The 24,234-nt window shown below is 42.1% G+C and overlaps 1 protein-coding gene and 1 long non-coding RNA gene across 2 annotated transcripts; one reads left to right on the top strand and one right to left on the bottom strand.

Moving 5' to 3' along the window:
• Positions 1–15: 15 nt before the first annotated feature.
• Positions 16–9,926, top strand: LOC139566900 (uncharacterized). Its single transcript, XR_011673181.1, has 3 exons — positions 16–174; positions 4,667–4,814; positions 6,998–9,926. It is a non-coding gene; the product is annotated as an uncharacterized lncRNA (long non-coding RNA).
• On the bottom strand, positions 7,535–24,073 carry pex6 (peroxisomal biogenesis factor 6). Its single transcript, XM_071388254.1, has 17 exons — positions 22,672–24,073; positions 22,193–22,362; positions 21,811–21,894; positions 21,481–21,583; positions 17,741–17,877; positions 17,196–17,307; positions 16,728–16,930; positions 14,810–14,996; positions 14,454–14,530; positions 14,092–14,224; positions 13,381–13,586; positions 12,877–12,938; positions 11,664–11,772; positions 11,067–11,183; positions 10,777–10,854; positions 10,441–10,580; positions 7,535–9,594 (listed from the first exon to the last, which is right to left on the bottom strand). The coding sequence occupies exons 1-17, from the start codon at positions 23,884–23,886 to the stop codon at positions 9,458–9,460; spliced, it is 3,270 nt and encodes a 1,089-aa protein (XP_071244355.1). The 5' UTR covers positions 23,887–24,073; the 3' UTR covers positions 7,535–9,457.
• Between the last annotated feature and the right edge of the window lie 161 nt (positions 24,074–24,234).

Here is a 24,234-nt window from a genome sequence, read left to right as displayed (position 1 = left end):
AAACCCCCCTCCCTGCCTCCCCCGTGGACTTCATGGCCTCCTATTATTTAGCAGATTTGTTTTTGCATCCTGGTTGAACCTTCTAGTGTGAAAGGGAAAAAAACGATCAGGATCATATATGTGCCTTTGCAGGGACGCGGGGGGCATAACCTAACAAATGTGTGGGGTCAATTGGTAAGGACTGCTTTCCATTTGTTATTCCTCCAGAGGTAGGAACTTTAGGCGAGTACTGTAAGTCGTGTGCCGAAAGAAGAGTTGAAGTTGACTGTGTGGCTTTAAAAAGAGGGGTAGCTTGGGTGTGGATATACTAATGGCAGCAATTGGAGTTCCTCACCTCCATTTTAATACTTGAACTCTTAACTATTGCTCAGGAGTAAGACCCTCTCAACTCCTGATGTATTTAAGGCAAGTGCTAATAACTTGTAAGAAAGTAATTGTGGTATCTTGGTAGTTTTCATGCCAAAACACAGACTACGGTATGTTCTACTTTGAAAAGTTATTCTCAATGGATATTTTAGGGCCACCATTCAGCTATAACTATATTTGAACTCTTATCAGTGTTTGGAATCTTTAGCTACCAATGAGCAACATTTGTAATGCTATTGAAGAACATTTGCTAAGAGTGACAGTGTATGCCTGGTTGGTGATTAAGCAATTGCTTTAAGAATTGCACAGACACTAAGAATGAGCTCCTCTTGCTAGTTGCTACAGGACGGACAGGAGAGAATAATGTCTGTTGTCTGGCTTACCTGACTCAGGGGACTGGTCAGTAACAAAATGGCAATATTTCAGCTCTCAGGTTGGGGGCTGGAATTGTAAACTGCATAATAGCAATCTCCTCACTCTCACAAGTTGAGAGGGGGCACTATCAGAGCAGAAAAGGACAACCTGGATGTATAATGTGGAAATACAAGGGTGTGGAAATATCCATTATCAACAAGGAATGTTCTAAGTGAAGAAATTAATGGAAGAGGAAAATATTTTTTGCACTTCGGAATTCCCGACACTATGAGCAAGGACTATGACATTTATTGAACAACTACTTGAAAACGACCAGACACTTACTTTAACCTAGATGTCATGAAGAGGTCAGCAAGAGGTCAAGAACAATTCAGAAGGTTCACACCTAAGGGTCAATCAAACATGATATCTGAAGAGGCTCATAAAGCTTAGGACATTGATTAAGGTACAAAATTAAACAACTAATTTTGAATTGAAGACACCCCACTCCTAACCTTGTACCACTTGAGAGGACAGATAAAGGGGAAATCTATCCTGACCTCTTTCCATGAAGCTAATGAAAAGTGGCAATGGTGAGGGGGAAGAGGGAGCGGGGATGGATGCACTGAACAAACAATGTTGCCCTCGGTACATTTAACATCAAGCTCACAGAGGGACAACAATGGCTTCAGCAAGGCCATACCACATCTAAACATTGCTAGATTTCTCTCTGGCCAGTTTAGCCGCGCTCGACCAGCAAAAGTCGAACAATTGAAGGTTTTATATTTTCCATCGTGCTCAGCAGTCAGAACTCGGTGGGGCTGCGAGGGGTCGGACATATGTAAGGTCTAAAAGGCACGCCTGTGGTGCAGACTGCTCGCACGTCTGCCGCTGTGCAATAGCAAAGAATGTGAGCTCGGTGTAAGAAGGTTGCTATGGTGCTTCGGTGAGGACTGTTACTGGTTGAGGTACTGTTCTGGTTTCTTTTTCAGGCTTACTTTATGGAAGCCTGCCACAAGTGAGTGCAATTTAGATGCCATTTGATTGGGTGTGATTCAAAGCTATTTCTGTTAGTGTAATCCATTGTCCCGGCCTAGTTGTCGTTCGAGATATGCAACAGAGTGTGTGACAAAGTGGATGAAGTTTATTCAGTAGTTTGACGCCATATAGGTTAGGGTGGAAATTGCAGCCATACATTTTTAAGATGCATACAGAACGTGTATGTACGGGTCTCTCAGTAGCATGTGGCTGTGTGCCCTTGTCAGCAACCATAGTAACAAATTGTTTCCTCCAAATATTCAGGTGTTTAAACTGTGCATGCTTTAAGGATAAGCAAGGCAAGAATATTGCATTAGTCTAAAATTCATACAGAAAAAAGGCTGGTGATATAGGTATCAGAGGAGATGAGATTGATGTGTGCATATTGCCAGTCCATAAATTCACGGTAAACCCAAAAGTATTGGTCACATAAAAAAGGTCAATAGTTCAGGTTGTCAGCCACATTGTTTTTAGCATGTTCTTTGCATATTCACATGCAAAAACAAGTTAATTGGGAGCAACTAAACAAGTACAACACAGAATTGGGCAAGGGACACCCAAACTTTGCAGCCTAGCAAATACCTTGTGGTAATATATATATACACACACACAGTTGAAGTCGGAAGTCTACATACAGTACACCTTAGCAAAATACATTTAAACTCAGTTTCACAATTCCTGACATTTAATCCTAGTAAAAATTCCCCGTCTTAGGTCAGTTAGGATCACCACTTTATTTGAAGAATGTGAAATGTCAGAATATTAGAGAGAATAATTTATTTCAGCTTGTATTTCTTTCATCACATTCCCAGTGGGTCAGAAGTTTACATATACTCAATTAGAATTTGGTAGCATTGCCTTTAAATTGTTTAAATTGTGTCAAACGTTTTGGGTAGCCTTCCACAAGCTTCCCACAATAAGTTGGGTGAATTGTGGCCCATTCCTCCTGACAGAGCTGGTGTAACTGAGTCAGGTTTGTAGGCCTCCTTGCTCGCACACACTTTTTCAGTTCTGCCCACACAATTTTATAGGATTGAGGTCAGGGCTTTGTGATGGCCACTCCAATGCCTTGATTTTGTTGTCCTTAAGCCATTTTGCCACAACTTTAGAAGTATGCTTGGGGTCATTGTCCATTTGGAAGACCCATTTGCGACCAAGCTTTAATTTCCTGACTGATGTCTTGAGATGTTGCTTCAATATATCAACATAATTTTCCTTTCTCATGATGCCATCTATTTTGTGAAGTGCACCACTACCTCCTGCAGCAAAGCACCCCCACAACATGATGCTGTCACCCCCGTGCTTCACGGTTGGCATGGTGTTCTTCGGCTTGCAAGCCTCCCCCTTTTTCCTCCAAACATAACGATGGTCATTATGGCCAAACAGTTCTATTTTTGTTTCATCTCGCCAGAGGACATTTCTCCAAAAAGTACGATCTTTGCCCCCATGTACAGTTGCAAACCTTAGTCTGGCTTTTTTATGGCGGTTTTGGAGCAGTGGCTTCTTCCTTGCTGAGCGGCCTTTCAGGTTATGTCGATATAGGACTCGTTTTACTGTGGATATAGATTATTTTGTACCTGCTTCCTCCTGCATTTTCACAAGGTCCTTTGCTGTTGTTCTGGGATTGATTAGCACTTTTCGTACCAAAGTACGTTCATCTCTAGGAGACGGAATGCGTCTCCTTCCTGAGCAGTATGACGGCTGCGTGGTCTCATGGTGTTAATACTTGCGTACTATTGTTTGTAAAGATAAACGTGGTACCTTCAGGCAGTTGGAAATTGCTCCCAAGGATGAACCAGACTTGGAGGTCTACAATTTCTTTTCTGAGGTCTTGGCTAATTTCTTGATTTTCCCATGATGTCAAGCAAAGAGGCACTGAGTTTGAAAGTTGGCCTTGAAATACATCCACAGGTACACCCCCAATTGACTCCAATGATGTCAATTAGCCTATCAGAAGCTTCTAAAGTCATGACATAATTTTCTGGAATTTTCCAAACTGTTTAAAGGCACAGTCAACTTAGTGTATGTAAACTTCTGACCCACTGGAATTGTGATACAGTGAATTATAAGTGAAATAATCTGTCTGTAAACAATAGTTGGAAAAATGACTTGTGTCATGCACAAAGTAGATGTCCTAACTGACTTGACAAAACTTTAGTTTGTTAACAAGAAATTAGTGGAGTGGTTGAAAAACGAGTTTTAATGACTCCAACCTAAGTGTGTGTATATATAGTTAAATCACACTAACAGTATATTTAGCTTGAGATCAGATCTTGTTGATCAAAATCGCAAGTTAGCCGCTTGCTGTATAGTCTCACCTGAAGGGCTTCAGGTAATTGACAAAGTGGTGTTACTTATCCTCAACATTAGTAAGTTTTCAGGATAACAATATGATTATGTGAAAGGAGATCCAATAATGATCATTTCAAATCCATTAACTGGCAGCAGGGCCTTTACACAGGATGAATGATTAAGTAAATATCGTATTTGATTGCCAAATTGGGGCCAAGTTATTATTGACATCTGTACTTATGAATGACTGCGCATTTCATCTGTGCAATTATCTAGGTCAATACTGCCTAAAAGAAGAAGGAAAAAAAAGAAATTATTTCACCTTCAAGCCTCAAGCCTAAAAGTATTGACCATCTCTTTCCATGTATTGACCTCATGTTAAACGTGGAACCAGTAACAGACACAAGCTTCCAAGAGAAATTACATGCATTACCGTACGAGATCATTTCCCCTCGCCTTCACATATAATTACTAAAACAATGGACAACCTCTTGTGCAGATAGTCAGTCATGCAGTCAGTCAGTAACAGTCAAGGTAGCGGTCATATAATGTACACCGTGCTTATATAAATGGTGCTGTATAAACTAGTGGATTAAGCTGTTGCCATTCCCCCCAGGTTTCCCAAGGGGACGCTACTGAGAAGCTGGCTCACCAAGTCCCGGCCCAGACTGCTGCTGCTCATCGCGGGGTTGAAAAGGCCTCAGGTGACCCTCATGCGGAGGAAGAGGATGAAACGCACGAAAGTAGCAAAGGCCACGTAAGCGGTAAATATGGGTAGTGTTGCACGTAAGAATAAACTCCCTCCCCTCAAAATGGAGGATTCTTAAATAACTATACCCGTCACGAGAGATACCCGACCCCCAACAGTTGAGATTGAGGAACAGTTATTGGTCTAAGGAAATGAGTGTGTGATGCGTGTAGTCTTTCCGACACTTAATAGAAACCGTCAATTCTAATCATAAATGAATAATGCCTACTGTAAAGGGATAAACAGTAACACTTTCTTTAAATCTGACAGTGAATATTCTTTATAACTTGTTATAAGCATGTAGGAGCCTTTGAGATGTCTTGTTATAAGGCTTGCAATATGTCTAATCAAATCTTCAAGTGACAAAACGTAGTCAGGATCATTACTAGATTATATAAGACATAAGGAGGCCAAACATGCTTCTGAGAAGTTTTGCATAATGTGTTATACCTGTTGATGTAAAGTGTAACTGGATAAAATATTAACTGTACACTAAAGTTGATGGTTAATATTCGGCTTAATAATTAGAGTTCTGTGATACCTACCTGTCGGGTTTCAAAAGCCAGTCAAGAAAAGAGGAAGAACTCAAGAGCAATTGCGCACAGCACACTTTCCTGTCCTCAAAATTCAGTAGAATGACTACCCAGCAGAAGTTCCAATCTTACCCCAACGACAGACCACAGTTTACTGTAATTAACTAATATGCCAAATGGCACTCAACATGACCATAGGCTATGTTGAGAATGGGGAACTACTTGCTAAATACTTGCATACTACATGAGCATGCACAGTGTACTAAACATACTACATCCGGGAGTGAATATGGGCAGGTATTCTGGGCGGGATTGCAAATGCTAATCCAACACCTAGAGGTCCCAAACTCTTGACAAGAATATTGTCATTTTACTGTAGAGTTATCTTGAGTTAGTACCTTGCCAGTAGGCTAGCTTGGGCTACAGCTACCTTCCCATTCTCATGACAGTATTCTGATGTTTGAAATCAAACTATCGCATCACTTATTAAGGATAAGTGTTGGCTGCTAAATATGTCAATCAGATCTGAGACAAATAGGGGCATATCTTTGGTGTTAGCCACAACCCCTTCCTCCAGTAATGCCTTCTGGGATAGAAATAAACACTCCTGTGATAGTGTACAGTGATCACATACAATAAATAGCCACTTTGATTTAGCCATAACATGAAAAAAAAATGGTTTTGCTCCATTGTACCGCATTCAGTTTTCCACTCATTTGATGTGCGTCCAGTGGCAAGTTTTACAACATACAATGGGAATAGACAGATACATGGCTAAATCTAAACATTGTTAGTGTCATATCTACATTTGAGCCTCGGTTGCCATAAACATTTTTACTGAACTTGGTAAGCTCTTACAAAAACTTTTATTGGAGAAACTCCATAGATCCCCATATTCATCTTGTACTCTTGATGTGTGCCCTCGGCTGCTAGAGTCTCTGGTACTGCACTCATCTGTGCGACCTCAGTGGTAGAAAATACATCTAATTTTGAGAACTGCAATTCTTACATAAAAATCAGACATTCCTTGCTGTTACTCAATTTTGGGGGAAATGTTGTATGAGATCCTGGTCAGTCAACGATACTTAAATAAACATACTACCCTGCATACTTCGTACACTGCAGCTAAACATACTATGTTGTAGGCATAGTGAGTATGTAATTCTGAATACAGCCATAGTCTCTAGGATAGGATAACACTACATCCACTTGCATAGTGAAGATGGGGTGCAGTAGTTAAGTAAATAAATGTACTTAAGGTCATCACCCCCTCAACCTACATGGTCAGACTTCTGGTTGGCAATAAGATCTAATATAGAGGACCAATCAGCCTCTTAAGAACTAAATTCCCACCTGCAGCATAAACTCCGATGCTAGTGGCACGCTAATGATCCCGCCTGTTTCCTAGTGGGCATCTTGCCTCTGTAATCATAATTTCCCATTGGAAGCAGTCAGCATATTTCAACCTGGATCAATTGAATACTTTACAATTGCCTAAGTAACCAAAGTGTGTCCTTTGTTTTTTCCCCATTATCTTGATATATTATCGTTGCCATATCTAAATGAATATTGAACTATATAAAGGCCTGTTATAGCAATTAGTCAGTTCATTTGTCAAAATACAAATGATGATCAAATTGAAAAACACATGTTCTTTGTCTTATAGAACCTGCAATCGAATGCCGCATTTCACTTGAGGTCTTGGCAAAGAGGATCTCCCCACCGGAGTTCGATATGAAAGACGAAGACATGGAAGAACTACGTTTTGAATCTTTGTCGAAGCAACGAACTAAACGCCAAAGCAAACAGAAAAGAGGTTTACCGTCTTTTGTGAAAACAAGGGATCTGCAACAGAGATCTAGACCCCCTGATTAAATCGAGATCTTCTCCTACACGCCCATTTGTATATCTCTTCAAATCCAAATTTGTTATGGTTCATTATAGTACAATGAGTGTGACTTGTACATTATTTACATCCAGTGGCATACATTTAGTTTAACAGAACTGACTATCGCTGTGTTCTTAGGGTAGATCTTTTCTAGTCAGAGAATGATTTGTTGTTTCACATAAGCAAATTTGTGTTTGAGTGGGTGAATAAGAAAATAGTGCCTCTCCATGGCTAGCAGGTGCAAATATCTAAACCACAGTAGGTACACACGATTAATGCAACTCTGGGCCAATGAAAGAGTCGCCATTAACAATCTGACCCATCATTTTTCTTTATTTTACATAAACCATCCAAGTGACTTGAAAGGAGGAAAAAGAGAGCGAGAAGGGGTAAAACCTTGATGTAAACATTCAAAAATCGAATCAAATTGTATTGGTCACATACACATATTTTACAAATAGGTACCAATTCTTTACAAATAGGTACCAATTCTAGGCAACACTTTTACACTCAAATCATAAAGCCTACTTTTGCAGTGCCATGGACAGGACAGAAAATCTGTTTATTTTTTTATTACATTATCTAATATTGCCTATTGTATTAAGGTGAATGGCAAGCTTTCACAAATCAGGTATCATGAAACAAACCGCTTAAAATATCATATGACACTGCAATGTATCGGCAAGGTTTCAAGTAAAGCAAGTTAATATTTTGGTAAAGTTTATTTTACCAACCAAAGTAATACACTTTTTTAAAAATCTGATCATAAATTACATAAACATTACAATCACTTAACCTCGCTAGCAAAAAAAGTTTGCACCATTTGAAAGTTATAGTTAACACAATTAACAATTTATAGATTTGTTTGTCTTACTTTTATAATCATATTGTCATTTTTGCTAACATGAGATGGGAAGCACAATGTCTCACCATACAAAAATATAAGTATCGTTTTTCACATTCATAGCAATCTTTGAGTATTATAAATTATTAATTTTTTCATGGTTACACTTTATACTAAGTTGTCCCATTTCACATGTAAATACATGAACTTTCGTTACACAATCTTCAAAGGACAAAATTGGAATAGTCAAAATGAACGTAGATAATTACTAAACTCTAGTTCAAGCTCAACTTTGGTTTGAACCACACACATTGAAATTCCTCCAACAACGCGTCACTCAGAGGAACATCAGCTTTGTTACTCATGCTCTAACAAATTATTTCTTAAAACAATAAACTGCCAACTTAATATAAAGTGTGACCAGATACATTCTCATGGATTAATGCGGTCGCTTTGTTTCAATGTGTATTTGTTCTAAACTGTACTTAAGTGATTCATATTTTTAAAATGTTTCATAATTGTGAATTTTGTATTACTGATTTTATTTTGTGCAAATTATCTACAGGGTGGAAGGGGAAACTCTGCATCAACCAGTGTTACCCAAAACTTGGTCTAGGAGAACTCCAGTACGCTGGTTTTCCATCAACCCATTATATTAATTGTTTTTATTTGAACTGTTGATGGCTTGGCTGGGTCTTTTGTTGCTCAAACAAGTCTCTGAAAGAATGGCTTGTAAAAGAAACCAGCATTCAAAATAGTTCAGGTTGGGGAAGCATTGGAATAATAAACCACTCGGATTTGGAACATCCTGTTGAAATGCAAGACTCAGTAAGAGACAACTTTGCAATTAATGGAATTAAATTGGACAACATACGGCTAGTAACTCCAGTGAGAATAGAGAAACTAAACAGAGCAGCAGCATTAGTGTCACTGAGGATATAGGAAAGTAATGTCCCAACTTTACTCCTAGGAGGGCCATGGATATACTAGTTTTCATTTGAACAACTTTCATATGCATTTGTTGCTGCCATTAACACTGCAGAGTTCAGTTACTTAAGATCAATTCAGAAACTAGTGGTTACAAATATACAGCACAAACCTTACGTTGACTGTTCAGATTGATTTTGCAAATTGCAAACTGTACAAATGTGGTCCACATACAATATTGTGCATTAATTAGGTTGTGTACTAGTTTGGTCCCTTGGACTAAATGACACGGCTCATTCACTCATTAGTGCAGAGAAAAGGAAGAGAATCTCACAACCACAGTTTTTTGCAGAGCCAACACTCTTGAGGAATACACGCTTGTGGTAGAGGATTTGGGGTAACGTAGTGCATGCAGAAGAGAATAGCTTAGCTCCATAACTGGGCAGCACTAGGCTTGGGTAGCTTGGTTATTTTGCAGTGAGTTTCTGCTGAATGAGTTTATATTTGAGCAGCTCTTGTTCAGAGACGGACGGTTTGAGGCAATCCAATGCTTGGTTAAAGTCTTCGGCAGAGAGTATGAGAGGAGTATCCTCGGTGTCCAGACCTGAGAGTGAAAGAGGGCGAGAGAGAAATGGAGGGGTAGTGGAAACAATAAAAAGGGGGTGTGAAAGAGATAAATAAGTCCCTATTGCACTTGTTACTAATGCTTGAGGTTGCCATAGGGCTCTAGGAACTGAGACGGTCATCTTAAAATACTATTAACAGTAGATATGACATTGGTATTTAGATAGGATGATATGAAAGAATGGTATTTTAAGTATTTTCCAGTACATCATTTATAATGGTTTAAGTTTTTGTGGAATGAAAAATTCATTAGAGAAACATAATTGCCACAAATTTTGCACTGTAGTAAAATCTTCTGAACATGACTCTGAATGATCTCGTAATGTGTCCATGTGTTGCCAAAATACGATGCATTCATATTATGGTTTGTTTCTACAGTACATGATATGAGGAGGTTGTAGGGATAGGACAAACGCAAACATTCAGCTGATAAACACCATGGGTTTATAGCAATGAGACTATGGATTTTATAGGCACATTATTTGGGTAGATTGTCCACATTGATTTTAATTTTAAAAACGCCAAAACTATGTTTTTTAATAAATGGACAAGATAAAGATACAATTGAAGAGTCACCATTCTATTTACATTTAAATATTAAAAGTGGAACTGCTGTATTTTCAAATGATTTGACTGTTTGTTTAGCCCACTCATGTGAACAGTGAGATACTGATGCAATCATACATCACAGTTTTCCATGCTTCTGTTTCAGGCTTTCAAATTCCTGTATTTAAACCCAAAATTTGTTTTTACACCTGAAGGAGGATTTTTAACCGAACTTTACAAGGAAAATGTACATGTCTCCATTTGTGACGGCCAAACGTACCATCGGTGACACGTGCAATCTTCCTCTTAATGGCAGACATCATGGCGTCGGAGCAGAGAGCATATATGTCCGCCCCTGTGAGCTGAGGAGGGCAGCGTTCCACTACATCCTGGAGACTGACGCTGGGGTCCACCTTGAACCTGCGAGCACAGAAACGCATAGCAATTCACATACAGCACAAATACCATATGTTTGAAACACACTTCTGCACTTTAACCTTGATTCTGCGAGGATAACTATTGGGGGGGAAAAAACAAAAAAAACACCAGTAGTTTTTAACCAGCTTTTTGCCATTCATGTTTGACAATAAATGATAATCAGGCAGGACACGCATACTTTCTGACTATGGCCTTCAGAACTTGCAGCTGAGACTCTTTGTCTTCATTGATCCCAACATACACCAATTTGTCAAACCTGAAAAAGCAGCAGAGGAAACCATAAGGTCAAAAACATAATGGAAAAGACAAAAAAAAAAAGGCTTTTAGAACAATAAAGTACAGCCTTGTCCAACATCTAAATGTTGACTTTATCAGAAGGTACATGCCTGTAGGCGTCTACTACATAAACATTTGCTTTGTGAGGAGACTCACACTGATTGACTAGACAAACCCTAATTTGAATCTCACCTGCCAGGTCTGAGCAGTGATTGATCGAGCAGGTCTGGCCGGTTGGTGGCTCCAATCACAAACACGTCCCCAGAGGAGTGAAGTCCGTCAAGCTCAGCCAGGAGCTGAGAGACCACCCTACAGTTAACAGAGATCAGGTTCAAACAAGGAAGAGGATGAAGTTGTCCTTAGGCACTGAGCTATGATCAGTTTTCTGTTTCCCACCAACGATTAAGGTCAGCATTTGGGGAGGGTAAACTGATCCTATATAAATAGGAGGGAAGCAGGGTTTGACAAGAAAAGAGTCACTGATCTTCTGAACACGCAAAACACCTTCATGATATTTTAACGCTCCACAAAATGACAGTGTGTCAGTAGTAAGATTATTCAATATCCACACACTTTCATTGGCCTCATTGAGAGACATGGAATGTAAAAGGCCCAGTTTCGCCTACGGAAAATGTTTGCCAAACAAGGGTGACTCTGAATCTCCAAAATAACATGTGTTTGTTGCGTAATATTTTATGACGTGATCTAACCGCTTTGTAGAAATTATTTTCAAAAAAATCATAATGATAATTTTCAGTGGTGTATTATCCAAAAATCAATCCCACCCACCTGTCCATGACTCCACCAGAGTCTCCACTGCGCCCTCTGTTGGGCGCTAGAGAGTCCAGCTCGTCAAAGAAGATGATACAAGGGGCCGCCGCCCGAGCTTTGGAGAACACTGAACGAGAGAGGAAGAACCATTTTATTGGAAATCATATGTACAGGACAGTCACATCATAGGGCATTGGCTCTCACAAAATGTACACTACCGTTCAAAAGTTTGGGGTCACTTAGAAATGTTTTTGAAAGAAAAGCACATTTGTTGCCCATTAAAATAACATCAAAATGATCAGAAATACAGTGTTGACATTGTTAATGTTGTAAATGACTATTGTAGCTAGAAACGGCTACAATTTGAATTAAATATCTTGAATGGAATATAGAACAAGAATAGACTGACGAGTTTCAGAAGGAAGGTATTTGTTTCTGGACATTTTGAGCCTGTAATCGAACCCACAAATGCTGAAGCACCAGATACTCAACTAGTCTAAAGGCGGACAGTTTTATTGCTTCTTTAAATCAGCACAACAATTTTCAGCTGTGCTAGCATAACTGCAAAAGGGTTTTCTAATGATCAATTAGCCTTTTAAAATGATAAACTTGGATTAGCTAACACATCGTGCCATTGGAACACAGGAGTGATGGTTGCTGATAAATGGGCCTGTGTACGCTTATGTAGATATTCCATAAAAAAAATTTAAAAAAACAGTTACCAGCTACAATAGTAATTTACAACATTAACAAGGTCTACACTGTATTTCCAATAAATTCAATGTTATTTTAATGGGCAAAAAAAAAAAAAGTGCTTTTCTTTCAAAAACGAGGACATTTCTAAGTGGCCCCAAACTTTTGAACGGTAGTGTATATGCGTATATTTAGACTTGACCTCGTCTTCACTAGGCTGTTTTCAGACAATGCAACAGGAGCATGAAGAAAAACAAGCATACGGCAGTACAAAAGTAGTAGTGAGCTTGGATCCTCTGCAAAACAATTTGTTCGATCTCACATGGGCGTGTCGGCCAATAGGCCTTCATCAGGGTTTTACAGAGAGGTGTAAACTGCACTTACAGTTGATTGCATGTATTCAACTAGGGCCCGATTTAGAGTTGAGATAAGGGCGTGCAACGCAGAAAGGTCACTTTGACGAAACCTTACTGGCAAGCCACGCGCACAGCCCATGGGAGTTGAACAAACAGCCATCTAACGCCACTACTACACTCACCCTCTCTCACGTTCTCCTCGCTTTGACCCACGTACATGTTGATGAGTTCCGGGCCTTTGACACTAAACGAAGAGGAAGACAAAGCCATCAGGATTTAAGCACAATCATTCAGTTGAATGTGTGGAAAAAATATGGATGACCCGCTTATTCACCGCAAGATGCTCGTTACCCGGTGTCGGGGCTCAGGGGGGTGCAACATTACAGAACAATCGGATAGAAATCTATTATGTAGAACAGACACTTCTCCGTCACTTAGAATAGGGAATGTTGGCTCTATATAAGAAATGTCTATCTGCAACATTCCATGACATTTCTCCAGCTTTCTCATCCCTTTTTTCCTGACACCAGGGTCATGTACATTTGGGAGAAAACGTTGCGTGAAAACAGGGAGGTGCTATCTGAACCTGTCCAATAAGAAACACTTTTTTCCATTGCAACTGTTTCACTACAGTGTGCCCTACTGAACTTGACCCAGTCATCCAGGCTCCTCTGGTTGTCTCCTACCTGAGGAAGGTCATGGAGCACTCGGTAGCCACAGCCTTGGCCAGCAGGGTCTTGCCCGTGCCGGGAGGCCCGTAGAGGAGCAAGCCGGCGCGGCGCAGGCCCAGGGACAGCAGCTCGGGCCTCTCCAGGGGCAGCTGCACCGTGTCCAGGATCTCCCGCTTCACCTGCTGCAGGCCGCCAATGTCCTGCCAGCGCACACTGGGGATCTGACCACACACACACACACACGTTACACTTCTCCACCATAAGCAGTTGATCAGTGTCAGTAGTCTCTGAGCCAGTGAAACATGGGCTACAGTCTAATTCTCTACCCATCTCGTGAAGTGTGCACTCGTACACTTCCACTCATGGATTTAAAAGGAATGGACTGGTATGAAGAATATGTGGGAAACTCCCTCCAGCCATGATTGTAACAAATCGAATGGTTTTTAAATGCATGAGGGGGAATGAACGAGTGAACACATCTGGAGAAGGGTAGAGAATTGTAACAGAGACATGGGTTTCATCTAAACTGCAAAAATAAATAAATGTGTCCTCTCCTCATCTCTCCTTTATCTGCACTGACTGGAAAACAATATGGTGGAAGGTCATCATTAGGCTTTCACCTGGTCAGTTCTTTCAGACCAATGCAATGTAGGAGAGGAAGCAAGGAAAGGGATGATTATTTAGATAATTTGAGAAATAGCTGTGCGCCCCATTTTCGTTGTGTACCTTCGGGGCTCCGATGGCCTGAGAGTGGGCGTCTTGGAGGGTCTCCAAGGCATTGGTGAAGTCCTGGGCCAGGATGGTTACCCCACAGGCACAGAGGTCCTCTTCCTCCTGCACACTGGCCCCCTCTGGGAAACTGAACACAAAAGCCTGCCTCAGTCATTCTGTAGTGGTATGTTGTCCTTTTGAAATAGTTCCTTTTTTTAAGTAGTAGGTATAGTAAACTTGGTTATGCAGCCAACAGAGACAAATCACAAGGAATAGGACACAATATACAACATAACAAGAACACATTGTGCATAGTTGCTAGAGTTCAGCGGATATTCAGTGGGGTAGAGGAGAGCAATTGCGGGTGGACGACTCACCAGGATTGGAGTATCCTTCCGTGGGCAGATTTACCAGCCTGAGTCAGCAGTGCACTGAGGTCCCCCAATAGAAAGCCCTGTGAGCCGAGAGAGGGAGGTATAAAGAGAAACATAAAAAGAGGATAGAGGGGGAGGTGTTAGAAGGATCATCAAAAGTCATGGTCCTTCCAAATGTGTCTTCCACAAAACCAAACTCCCTTCCATAGATTCTCAATTGGTCTTTAAACCAACGTGGTGCCTTTTAAATCCTTGAAGGGGGATGTGAACAAGTGAACAGAAATATTGGGGAGAATGAGAATTGGGCTGGTGTCTACGAAGTATGAATATAACGGCAAAAACCATGCTATGGATCTCACCGCAGTGTGCTTGGCCAGCCTGGCCAGGTTGACGTCCCTCCCCAGGGGCATGCCCTCGCTGAGGCTGGCCAGCATGGCCCGGCGCTGCTCCTCACTGGGGCTCTCTATCGACACCTGGTGGATAAAGGCTGCCATCACGTCAGACGACAGCTCCCGGGGTTTACTCACCGCCGCCACCACGACCACGCTAAGGGGGAGGGAGTGACAGAGGATATAGAAGTAGCCGTTCCTTCTTTGCCTTCATTCAATGATACTGAGAGTAACCTTTTGTTTCTTGTTGTTGCAATAAGGTCTGGTGGCTCAACTCAACTGAATTCACATTGCGTTATTTACGCAGTAGGTCCCTTTATCGAACAGCAAAACAAATACTATTATCACTGTGTAGACGCTTCCAGTTATCAGATTAAGAAGTGTGTCAAATAAAATGTTATTGGTCACATACACGTGATTAGCTAATGTTATTGCGGGTGTAGCGAAATGCTTATGCGGATTGAATAACTACACTGTTTATATTCTGCCATATTACCAGTCACCTTGCCCTGGTTAAATGCGGTGGTTCACGCTTTCAGTTTCGCTCAAATGCTACCATCTATCCACGGTTTCTGGTTAGGGTAGGTTTTAGTCACAGTGGGTACTACATCGCCTATACACTTCCTTATGAACTTAGTCACCGTATCTGTGTATGCGTCTAGGTTACTTTCGCAAGCTACCCGGAACATATCCCAGTCCACGTGATCAAAACAATCCTGAAGTGTGGATTCCGATTGGTCAGACCAGCATTGAATAGTACGAAGCACGGGCACTTCCTGTTTGAGTTCCTGCCTATAGGACGGGAGGAGCAAGATGGAGTCTTGCTCACATTTGCCGAAAGGAGGGCGGGGGAGAGCCTTGTAAGCATTCCGGAAGTTTGAATAGCAATGGTCGAGAGTCTTAGTAGCGCGAGTAGGACAGTCAATATGTCGATAGAACTTCGGCAGCCTAGTCCTCAGATTTGCTTTGTTAAAATCCCCAGCTACAAGAAATGCAGCCTCAGGATATGTGGTTTCCAGTTTGCATGAATTCCAGTGAAGTTCTTTGAGGGCCGTCAAGGTTTCGGCTTGAGGTGGGATGGAAACGGCCGTGGCAATGACGGAGGAGAATTCTCTTAGGAGATAATATGGTCGGCATTTAGTTGTGAGGTCCTCTAGGTCGGGTGAGCAAAATGACTTGAGTTCCTGTATGTTCCTGGAATTACACCATGAATCGTTAATCATGAAACACACCCCTCCGCCTTTCTGCTTCCTGGAGAGATATTTATTCCTGTCTGCGCGATGTACTAAGAATCCTGCTGGCTTTACCGACTCCGACAGAGTATCCCAAGAGAGCCATGTTTCCGTAAAACAAGTATATTACAGGCCCCGATGTCCTTGCTCTAAGCTCATCAACTTTGTTATCCAAAGACTGAACATTAGCGAGTAATATACTCGGAAGCGGTGGGTGGTGTGCACGCCTCCTAAGTCGAACCAGCAGGTACCCTCGAGTGCCTCTCCTCAGCCAACGATGTTTCGGGTCGGCCTCTGGAATAAATTGAATTGCTCTGGGGAGAGTGAACAAAGGATCTGCTCCAGGGAAGTCGTATTCCTGATCGTAATGCTGGTATTCTGGTGAGTTACCGCCACTCTAATATCCAATAGTTCTTCCCGGCTGTATGTAATGACAAAACATTTCCTGAGCTAATAATGTAAAAAAAAGCTATTTTTCTAGCTTTTTCTAAGAGCTAGTCGCGATGCTGCCATCTCTGTCAGCGTCATCTTTGTGTTTGTGTGTGCACGCGTGCGCACAGGCAGAAGCTTACAGTAATAGTAACAAAGGCACTGCATAAACATGGCTATGGCCAGGATCGACTCAATTCTAGCCTTGGTTAAGATGGATGGGCTACCTGGCAGGGGAGTGGGCAATGAACTGGCACAGGGCGTCTATGACCCTGGCATCCTCCTCGGTGCCATCCCTGGGCTGGCCCAGCAGCTGCAGGTTCCTGAGCAGCAGAATGCACGGCCGGTGGGCCTCAGCTCGCTGGAAGACAGACTTCATCTTCGCCTCGCAGGCGGCGGCCGTGTCGGCGCAGAGGGTCACGCAGTCCACCTGCACAGGGGCAGAGAGAGGAAACTTTTGAACATTTCCAAACATTTGACATAAGCAACGTAATACTAAAGTTAAGTCCTGTAACTAAGGGTGAGGATAGCCTTAGATTTGATCTGCTTACGGACTGAGTATTTCACATGAAATGAATCATATTACTACCTCAATTCTAAAGGCTATAGAGCGAGTAACCTCAAAAACGAATACATGTACATTTGTATTTTAATTCAATCTTGTAATAAGCCAGTTGTGTGATTCTGAAGGGTACCTTCACTAAGTGCAGATGGAGTCTACGGCATACAGCTCTGACAGAGGTGAATTTGCCACTGCCACTCGGTCCCAGGAGGAGGATGGTGCAGCCACTCATCAGAGCAGCAGAGCTTGAAAAAAAAGTTGATACAAAAAAGTCAGCATAGAGATACAAAGGAGTGCGGATAACAGTTATTCTACGTAGAGTAAGTATCCTGTTATATTGGCTATGACTAAATCTTGTTCACTTACACTTCACATATTGTTTACCGTGTTGCCCTGGGTCTGTGGTATCAGCTGACATATACAAGCCAATAATGGTAACCGGGATGATTTGAATTGCATTTATGTCCGTGTCTGTTTTCAGGAAGATGCCCAGGACCGTATTTACTAGACACCAAATAGAAAACGGGGAAGGACTACCCGAACTTCCAATAAGATGTCCGATAAACTCTAGTTTCTGTTGCAAAGCGTTTTACATTGCAAAACATTTTGCTATGGTTTGCACTAATGAATACAGCCTAGTTGTGTAAAATGATGTCATCCTGCTGAGTTAACACTGACCTTTCATTCATGTGGGGCTGGATGATAGTGGAGAATTGGTCCACGGTGCTGGAGAGCCCAGGGGGAGACAGGCTAGTCCAGAGGGAAGGCTCCTCACCAACAAGGGAACAGGGAGCCAGGCTATTGGTGGAGCCGCCCTAAAAGGACAAGTAATATGCATGGAAGGTGTGTGTCAGTTGCAAAAAGTAAACAACTGGAGAAACATCGTCATTTTGAAACAGGTGTTGAAAGCAGCAAAAGAGTGTAGGAGCGGTTGCTAAATAACTGTAAACAATTTTAGCTGACAGAGCTAATCATCTTGGCAAACAGTGGGGTGAAATGACCTTATTTATCGTTAAATTAGCCAATGCAAATGTCTTTGCTAGCAAATGCGATGCAGTCTCCAAACTTGCAAGGGGTTTAGTCATGTTTACTTTGATGTTTGTGACATCTCTACTTTTAAGCTAGTAGACAATCCTCAAAAAGGGATTTAGCTTTTGAGATACCCCTGCCCAAGGTATAACAAACAGAACCATGCTTTTCCAGATCTCTAAGGTCTCCCATTATTGAAATGGATGGTTGTATCGCAGACACTGAAAACTGTCATTTTATTCAGTCAAAGGTTGCTCTGTGGAAGGGATTTGTTTAGCCCCTACTGTCACAATTACGTTAGGGGGGGGGGGGGGGGGGGCTGTACTCAAGACTATTTGTGTGTACTTCATCTATGTTAGAAATCCAATATGCCCACCATATACACTCAAACACCTTTGTCTGGATATATAAAATGGCAGCAGACTGCATGGCATGGCAGCCTCAAGTATTCCAAGTCACAAGCCTCTTTGACGATCAATGAGACAACTGGGAGGCTCCAACGAAATGAAAGAGAATCCAACCCTGGGTTCTGACACTCAGTCCCTAGCTCTACAACTGTGGTATAACATGCCACTCCAGGATTGGCCTCTTAAGTCACCTCCTTATAAATTTAGAAGTGAGCTTTGATTCATTGCTAGTCCAATTTGTCTGCCTGAATCAAACATGACCTCCCGCTGGCTTACTGCATTTGTGATGCACAATGTTCCGGTGGCATTTTATCCTGTTCAGGTTGAGCTGGCACATTGCTTCTTCCAGACAAACATGCCCACCATCCTGGCAGTCTGCCCTGGAGTTGCCGTATATATTGACTTAGTGACAGCTATGGTGTATGAAGAGGATGCGACCACACATGACAACTGCATAAGGCTGGTGTTCACTACAATGAACCAACACAACCTGACACTCATTGACAAGAAATGCCATCAACTTCGTGGGCATTCACATGTCATAGCAATTTAACCTCGCCAATGTCAATACCATCTTGAATCTCCCAGAACAGTCCTTGATAAGCCCACTCCAGCATCAGTCCTTACCTCGGGCACTACTAGAGACACCATGGAACTGTACTGCCGCACGTCAGGCCATTCACAGCCAAAATACCTTCTGGAAAATGCTGGTGTGCATTGCCCTCATATGTGCCCATTTTGCTACCAATCTGAACTGGACTCACATGTGAAGAATTAGCTTTCATGCTCCTCTGCAACCCTTTTACTGTCCATGACATCCCAGGGATCATCTTCAAATGTATGTGTGTGGAACTGTGCTGTCCCTCAAAACCAATGCTTCTTAATCACAGTCTATGACCTAGTTACACTAGCTAACCTCTGCGTAACCTGAGGTCACCCTCACAGGTTCTTTCACACTCCATCTCCTGCTGGGCATACCCCAGTCTGTTATCAATGCCAACCTCCCACAGTTAATATCGGACAAATTATCATCCTAACTGACTTCCAAAGGAATATAAACAAATATGTAGGACATGACCTGCAGGACTTTTTGCCACATTCAATATATAAAAAATAGTATGTTTGTGACAGCCGTTTCACAGACTCTCCTTACAACCAACCAGTATCCCAAGCATTAGCCAGCAGCATACCACCCTGCATACCACTACTGGCTTGCTTCTGAAGCTAAGCAGGGTTGGTCCTGGTCAGGCCCTGGATGGGAGACCAGATGCTGCTGGAAGTGGTGTTGGAGGGCCAGTAGGAGGCACTCTTTCCTCTGGTCTAAAAAATATCCCAATGCCCCAGGGCAGTGATTGGGGACACTGCCCTGTGTAGGGTGCAGTCTTTCGGATGGGACGTTAAACGGGTGTCCTGACTCTCTGAGGTCATTAAAGATCCCATGGCACTTATCGTAAGAGTAGGGGTGTTAACCCCGGTGTCCTGGCTAAATTCCCAATCTGGCCCTCAAACCATCATGGTCACCTAATAATCCCCAGTTTACAATTGGCTCATTCATCCCCCTCCTCTCCCCTGTAACTATTCCCCAGGTCGTTGCTGCAAATGAGAACGTGTTCTCAGTCAACTTACCTGGTAAAATAACGGTAAAAAAAATAAAACAATTCAGGCTGGGACAACATTCCACTTAGTCAATAGGTTTCTTTGGTATGCAAGCTGCATCTGCTGACTGACAATACCAAACTGTAGAAATGGAAACTGATCGCCCCAATACCCCACCAGTCATACAGGAAGGACACTGCTCTTGTCGCTGCAGCTTGTCAAGAATGACCAGTTAGCTGTGCAAGCTGATCAGGTCCCAGAACTACAACCACCACTGGCTACTTTGTCTTCTCACCCTGTAAGAATACACTCATGTCTTGGTCACCTCAAAGACTATGAATCAACCTTGCACACTTAGTTTTAGTGGGGAAAAGAAGGCTGTACATACACTACTAGAGTAGCTGACTGTTGTATTACAGTTGTTGCGTGCTTGCAGTTACGCTACAGTGTGCATATGTAGTGAAAGAGAAAGGGGGTACACCTAGTCAGTTGCTCAACTGAATGCATTCAACCGAAATGTGTCTTCGGTATTTAACCCAACCCGTCTGAATCAGAGAGGTGCGAGGGGATGCCTTAATCAATAACCATGTCATCGGCGCCCGGGGAGCAGTTGTTGTTGGGGGTTAACTGCCTTGCTCAAGGGCAGAAATATATATACATTTGTTTCTCATTCAGTGCTGTATGGTCCTGCCTGACAAAAATCCATACAGTTACATGTTTTTTGATGTTCTGGCTATTGTAATTTTATATATATATATAGAAACAAATTTAACTTGTAAAGTTGTCTATTGAATAGCTACCAAAAACTGAAGTTTACATTTATAACTATTCATAGTTGATATTTCTGACTATTGTATCTGTGTGTTTACAGCTCTATATTTCAAATGCATTAAGATATCCTAATGCTGTTTGTTTGTATGTAGGGCAGACAGCTGACTACTTGTATTTATGATTTTAGCAATATCAGAGCTTGCAATATTGGGTTACATGAGCTTACGTGACCCACGCCCCTCCAGCCGGGCATTATTCTGCACTTTTGAGTTAAGGGGTGTCACAATATCTATCAAATTTAAACACTTTTGCAGTAATGTATTTTTACAATAATGTATTTGTACATTTTTACATGCACATGCCAATTCATATATGGGAGAACTTAAAGATATGTGAAAACATGGTCGTGTTTTGTTATACCTCAGGTAGGGGTATCTCAACATTTGGGGGCCTTGCACTAGCCTAGTTCCAAGCGTAGGCCTATTGACATACATACTTCACCACTCAAAAGAGCAAGACATAAGTAGTATTGAATGTTCACTATATGCATGCAGTCTTAAAACTCTCTGAATCTGGCTATTGACGTGACATTTTATGTAAAAAGTTGAAACGTACCATGTATAGAGATGTGTGGACAGTGTCTGCAAGGTAAGGACCTTGGTCTTCCTCCTCTGTAGAGCCACAAACCTTTTTCACTTTGAAATACACAACCGGCCACCTAACGAAAGTTCAGAGTTCGAAGTAAGAAAAGTGTCATTGAATACCCAATCATGTGCTCATGTTGATTTGACGTAAAGCAGCAAGATATGGTGGCACGCCATTTTATCTGACACACACTGTAGTATAGGAGAAACATTTGTTAAATCATTATGCTCAACCTCCCTCGGTTGTTCCGAGGGTAAATGGATAAATAAGTGGAAGCATTAGTCTGCTTGACGTGTGGACCTTGTGATTCCCTCAGAGTTGCTCTCCAAGACTTCAGGATGCCCTTCAGATGGGATGCCCAAAACACCGCCCAGCTGCACAAGTCTGGGAGAGAAGGGACAAAGGTAAAAGGTCAAATACAGCACGGTGCGTGCAAAACAAATCCTACAGGGAAGACGCAACAAACCAACAACCGTATGAAGCACAAACCAAGGCCAGAGACACATTCATTAGTGCACACAATAGAAAAACCTTTTGCAACAAACGGAAAATGGGAGTTTCTTATAGGCCAAATTCAGGTAGTCCCTCTCCAATTTCAGCCCATTCACTTCCGTTTGGTTACTAATGAATACAAAACATTTTTAGAATTAGTACAGATAGAAGGGCAGAGTATTTCACTAACCTTGGTATGGTAAAGTGCTCACAGAGGATACTGTCAAAGGGACCATGAGAACTGTATTCTGGGGACATGACAGCATCAATATGGAGTTCTTTGGCTAACCGCGGTGATGCTGATCGAGAGAGGCTCTCAGAAAGCTGAAGACCTGACTGAGAAACGACCCGGTTCCATCTCTGAGATAATTCAAAGAAATGCAGCAAATAATTCAGCATTATGATCATTATTATGTGAAGACAAATCTGTCCCCCAAATTGTCAGTTGCTTGGATGTTCCAGGATTTGAGAATTGGCGTATATGGGCATGCACATCCCTTTCATATTAAACTTTCCCTTTAACCTATTCAAATTGATTTGAATATAAACTAAGAAGAAAAAAAGTTGAGTTGCAATGACAACCTGCATGCAAATGGACATGGAGGACGTCACACAACACTTCACTTTCAACTAAAATGTAAGAACAAATATGTACAAATATTTACTCACCTTTATCTTCACAACTCTGCTACTGACTGGCACTGGCTCTCCGTTTGACAAGTTGAACCAATGAGTCGGCGATATGAAGCCAACGTTGTCATGAAGGTCCAACTCTGCACACTTGCTGAAATCTGCCACAACAACCGAGCCGAGATGGACCATTTCGGTGCCCTTAGATGGCTCTTTGCCAGGTGTGTCATCATCGGCTTGCCCGGGACTTGGCAGGGATTCGCCTCTGTAGGACGTCTTTGTCATTTCTGATGAGCAGTTAAACCTAGACACCACTACCCACTCACGGTTGAATAACCCGAGTTTGAGCAGCAACTGTTTGCTTACGAAAACAGTACTGTCAAAATCGATTTTAGCATCGCGCTTCTCCACTAGTACAATTCTCCCTTGACCGTACAAGCGACGAATATCCACGATTCTGACATCCAGCCTACACTCCAGTGCTTGCAAAAAAGCGGATAAACTCGAGTCCAATACTTGCCTGTTGTCAAGTAAAGAGCTTCCCCCGCCAAGACTATTCGCGTATTGTGCAAAATCAGAGACAAATAGCGAGGTCAAATTTCTAGTAGCCAAAGCATTCGACGTCTCCAGTGCACCATGTTGCGCAATGTCTCTGCAGTCGGTGACCACCACTGTTGTGTTGATTGTTATCATCCCCTGCGTTAGAGGTGTACACTCCAACACAACTAAATCGAACAGAGAGTGTTGCACTTGAGATATATCATCTCCAAGTAAAGGGTGATAGGGAAGTGATAGCGAGTCCCCTTGTCGTGCCAATAGGGGTTGACCTTGGCACGAAGCCAGTATGAGAAGTCCATTGGAAAACTTATCCGAGTTTGCCCACTTGAAACTCTGTCTTGTTCGTGCCCCTATAACAACTTTTCCAAGGGAAAACGGTGACAGTGGGCGTACAACTCCCCTTATATCACCCTGGAGACCATAGTGTTTGAGAAAGATCTTACTTGTGTACAGTTTTAAAGTTGTGTCGTTTCCATCCGCCCCACAACCTGACGTCTCCTCTGTTGAGTGCGCGCAGAGCAAAACGGCAGTTTTCCCGAGTGTTTGAAGCTTCCGTGATGTGAATAAAAGGGTCGAAGTAGGCTCATTGCAACTTGGAAACGCATATCTAAATTGTGACTTGATAACAAGCACGTGCAAAGGATTTAAGTGGGTTGGAAATGTATCTAAACATGACAGTTCTACCTGAGCTGCCATGTTGGTGGGAGCGCATGCGCATTGGGCAATATTTTGTCCGGAAGTGAAAGCAGTTCGGGTGAAACAACTCCCTCCTAGAAGTTCCTTTGATGCCTGTATACAAAAATAACTTTTGCAATCTATAGACCTAACAAAAAAAGTATCCGTAAATAACAAAAATGAACTATCTCTGAATAATGAAATAAGAAAAATGCACGCTCTTAGCAGTCGGTGACCGGTGGCTACTTTGTCTTCTCACCCTGTAAGGATACACTCATGTCTTCTTGGTCACCTCAAAGACTATGAATCAACCTTGCACACTTAGTTTTAGTGGGGAAAAGAAGGCTGTACATAGACTACTAGAGTAGC

This window comes from Salvelinus alpinus, chromosome 2 (assembly GCF_045679555.1).
Source record: "Salvelinus alpinus chromosome 2, SLU_Salpinus.1, whole genome shotgun sequence".
Taxonomy (NCBI): Eukaryota; Metazoa; Chordata; class Actinopteri; order Salmoniformes; family Salmonidae; genus Salvelinus; species Salvelinus alpinus.
This window is presented reverse-complemented; position numbering and strand designations above follow the sequence as displayed.

Coding starts and splice junctions, on each gene's coding strand:
- pex6 (XM_071388254.1), bottom strand. CDS start 23,886: ATGGCAGCTCAGGTAGAACTGTCATGTTTAGATACATTTCCAACCCAC. Junction 17,878..21,480: donor TCCACACATCTCTATACATG/GTACGTTTCAAC, acceptor TTGTCCTTTTAG/GGCGGCTCCACCAATAGCCT. Junction 13,587..14,091: donor AGGCCATCGGAGCCCCGAAG/GTACACAACGAA, acceptor GTGTGTGGTCAG/ATCCCCAGTGTGCGCTGGCA.